The sequence below is a fragment of the Drosophila sechellia genome, chromosome 2L, assembly GCF_004382195.2.
Source record: "Drosophila sechellia strain sech25 chromosome 2L, ASM438219v1, whole genome shotgun sequence".
NCBI classification, from domain to species: Eukaryota; Metazoa; Arthropoda; class Insecta; order Diptera; family Drosophilidae; genus Drosophila; species Drosophila sechellia.
The window spans coordinates 1,436,708-1,439,421 of NC_045949.1; the positions used below are offsets into that span (position 1 = coordinate 1,436,708).

At 41.7% G+C, this 2,714-nt stretch overlaps 1 protein-coding gene across 1 annotated transcript; it reads left to right on the forward strand.

The window, feature by feature from the left end:
* On the forward strand, positions 1–180 carry LOC116800513. Its single transcript, XM_032715939.1, has one exon. It carries the CDS (start codon positions 1–3, stop codon positions 178–180), a length of 180 nt encoding a protein of 59 aa, XP_032571830.1.
* The last annotated feature ends 2,534 nt before the right edge of the window (positions 181–2,714 follow it).

The following is a 2,714-nucleotide window of genomic DNA, read 5'->3' on the forward strand; positions in this document are numbered from 1 at the left end:
ATGTTCACCTTCTGCCATGTTTGCCAACCCTCCTTGGAAGTCGGGGGACTCCTCCTAATGACTCGGAATATGTTTTTCTGTATTCGTAGCATTAACATTCCTTCGCAGCCAAAAATGTCTTCAGAACATATAGTGGATGTTGCGCAAACAGGCTTAAGTAGAACTCACCCGAGTAAGTAGCTCATGGATGTCACTGGAAACTGTTGTGCTGATGGCTTTCTGGGATTGGCTGGGCTTCGAGTGCATCGGCGGTTAATTATACTTACAAAGATTTTGTGTGGCATATTCGGAATTGAAATTAATGATCTCCGATGAAAATCATTTGCATAAGGAAGTGCATGGCCGTCAATTGGGTGAAATTGACAAAAAGGAAGTGTGGAGATGATTAAAGTGAAGGGGGCATGATTCCCCATTCCATGAAATGTATTGTTTCTTCAGAAAACTTGTAAGTATATAAACAATAACTTATCAAGTGCACTCCCACATCAGAATCATTGTAAATGACGACTTCACAATCAATAAACTTTTCGGTAATAGAGCCATAACAAAATTGTTATTCAGCACCATAGGTTTCCTACAGTTCTTAACAATTAAACTATTCAAAGCCCAAAAATTTGTTATAATTATTTATTGCACCTTATTTTTCAACAAATTTATTCTGGGCAAACGAGGCTCCCTGGAATATTTTCATTTATTATTTATTGAATTCATAACTCAGGCGAGTTTCCATTTCACCAGCAGGATTTATGTGATTTCTAGGCAAATTTACAAGCATTAATTGAACAAAACTCTCACGCACACGCATCGGGCCATATAAAATGCGGCTGACAGACGTCAGAATGGAGAAATGCGTAGATAACTACTGAGGAATCAAAGCGAACCACTCCCGAAAATCCCCCTCCACCGATGGAGTATTTCATTTCATTTGTTTTCGGATTTTTCCGGCATGGCCTGCATATTGTCTGTCGTCCGGAGAGCCATAACCAATTATTTACCAACACTCTCGTGTCCTCGAACAATCGGAAATGCAGTCGAGAATGCGAGTGCAACCCTCTGTCGCAGTTTCCATGGTCATTGCCGTAATTACAGACATTTTTGCCACAATTGTGCTACAAATTTAATGGTCTCCCTACCTGGATTGCGTATGCAAAGGGCAAATTTATGGCTCTGTGAAATCTTTTTCCGATTTTGTGGTTTCGCCCGACTCGGTGATCATTCAAGCAAACGATTCCGATCTTTCCCACTCTCCATCTCCCATCCCAGCGCACAATAATCCCCCGGATAAACTTGGGCTATATGGTAAACGAGGAGATTGAAGAACTTTGGCCAGAAAAGCGCTCAGCGTTTGTAATCCTTTAATGGCCAACTATAAATGCACAAAGCACAAAGCTTAGGGGCCAACTGATAAATTTCCCTCATTACTTCCTCTCTATGCTTAATCCATTGTGTTTTCCGATGACTAAGAACTCCTATTTGTTATGGCAGCCAAATAGGGAACGAAAATAAATCCATGTTTTATTGGGCGATATATTCACCTCAAACGAAGACTCAGGCTTAGATGGAGTTTATCCAGCTCTTTGATTGCATTTAGATTTCCTACAATTATTACAAAAAAATAAGTTTATAATGTTTGCATAAGTTTATAAGTTTATAATACTTTCCTTCCCACTCATCATCCCAAGGCATTGTTTAACCTATTTCCCATATCCGAGTGGCTTTTTGTTCGATAAGCCATCACTGCATCTGTAAGATGCGCTGAAGAGTATCTTTTCTTGTTGACTTGCTAATGAAAGCAAATGCATATGATTAATTACAAGGGAGTCTACGCCTGTGACAGCAACAACAAATGAGCATTTTTATGTTGTCTCAACCCCTCGACTTCCCCGACTTTCCCGATTTCCCGACTATGCCGCCTTTTTAAAAATAACATCAAAGCAAACAAAGGCCAGTGAAAATATGAACTGCAAACTGCAGCGATTTGGGGAGGCACAAGTCGCAGCAGGGAAAAATCTGGAAGTGGCGAGTGGAAAACCCAAGACTCAGATGAAAATCTTGGCGACAGTTGAGCAGTCGAACAGTTGTTGTTGTTGTTGTCCCGCTTGTTGTTCCTGTTATTATTGCCTTTGGGGAGACCGTCTCATTGGCATGGGCCAACTTCTTCCAGCCACATCTCGGCTGGTGCTCCTCGTCCGCGTCTCCATCTTCATTTTCATCTGACGAGTGTCTGGCTGACAGGCGACTCCGCGTTTGACGTTTGACAGTCGACACTGGCCAGGAAACCTCGGGGGAAGAGCCAAGGGGCAGGAATTTCCAGGCGATGGTAACGTGATACTCGAATTGATTAAACATTTTAAAAAATGTCTCGAAAAGTACCAGCTAATTGTCTTAAAAATTCCAAAAGTAATTTATAAGTAACTTTGCTCATATAGATTAAGTTATAGATGTTATTGTTAATCATTTAAATTCGAATTGGATTTTTGGGAGGCCCAGGTGATACCCTGTCCACCCTATCCCTCCATATGCCAATCAATCTGCGGCGTGAGTCACGCTGCCATTCCCATTTCCAAACAGACGACACTTTGCATCCTCTTCAAATTTTCCTTTTTTTTCAGCGGCTGCCAAATTCCGATGGCGAGATGTCGGGAGATGCTATGGTGAGATGGTGAGATGGCAGCATGCAAATTGCGAATGGCGAGTTGCAAGTTGCAAGTTGC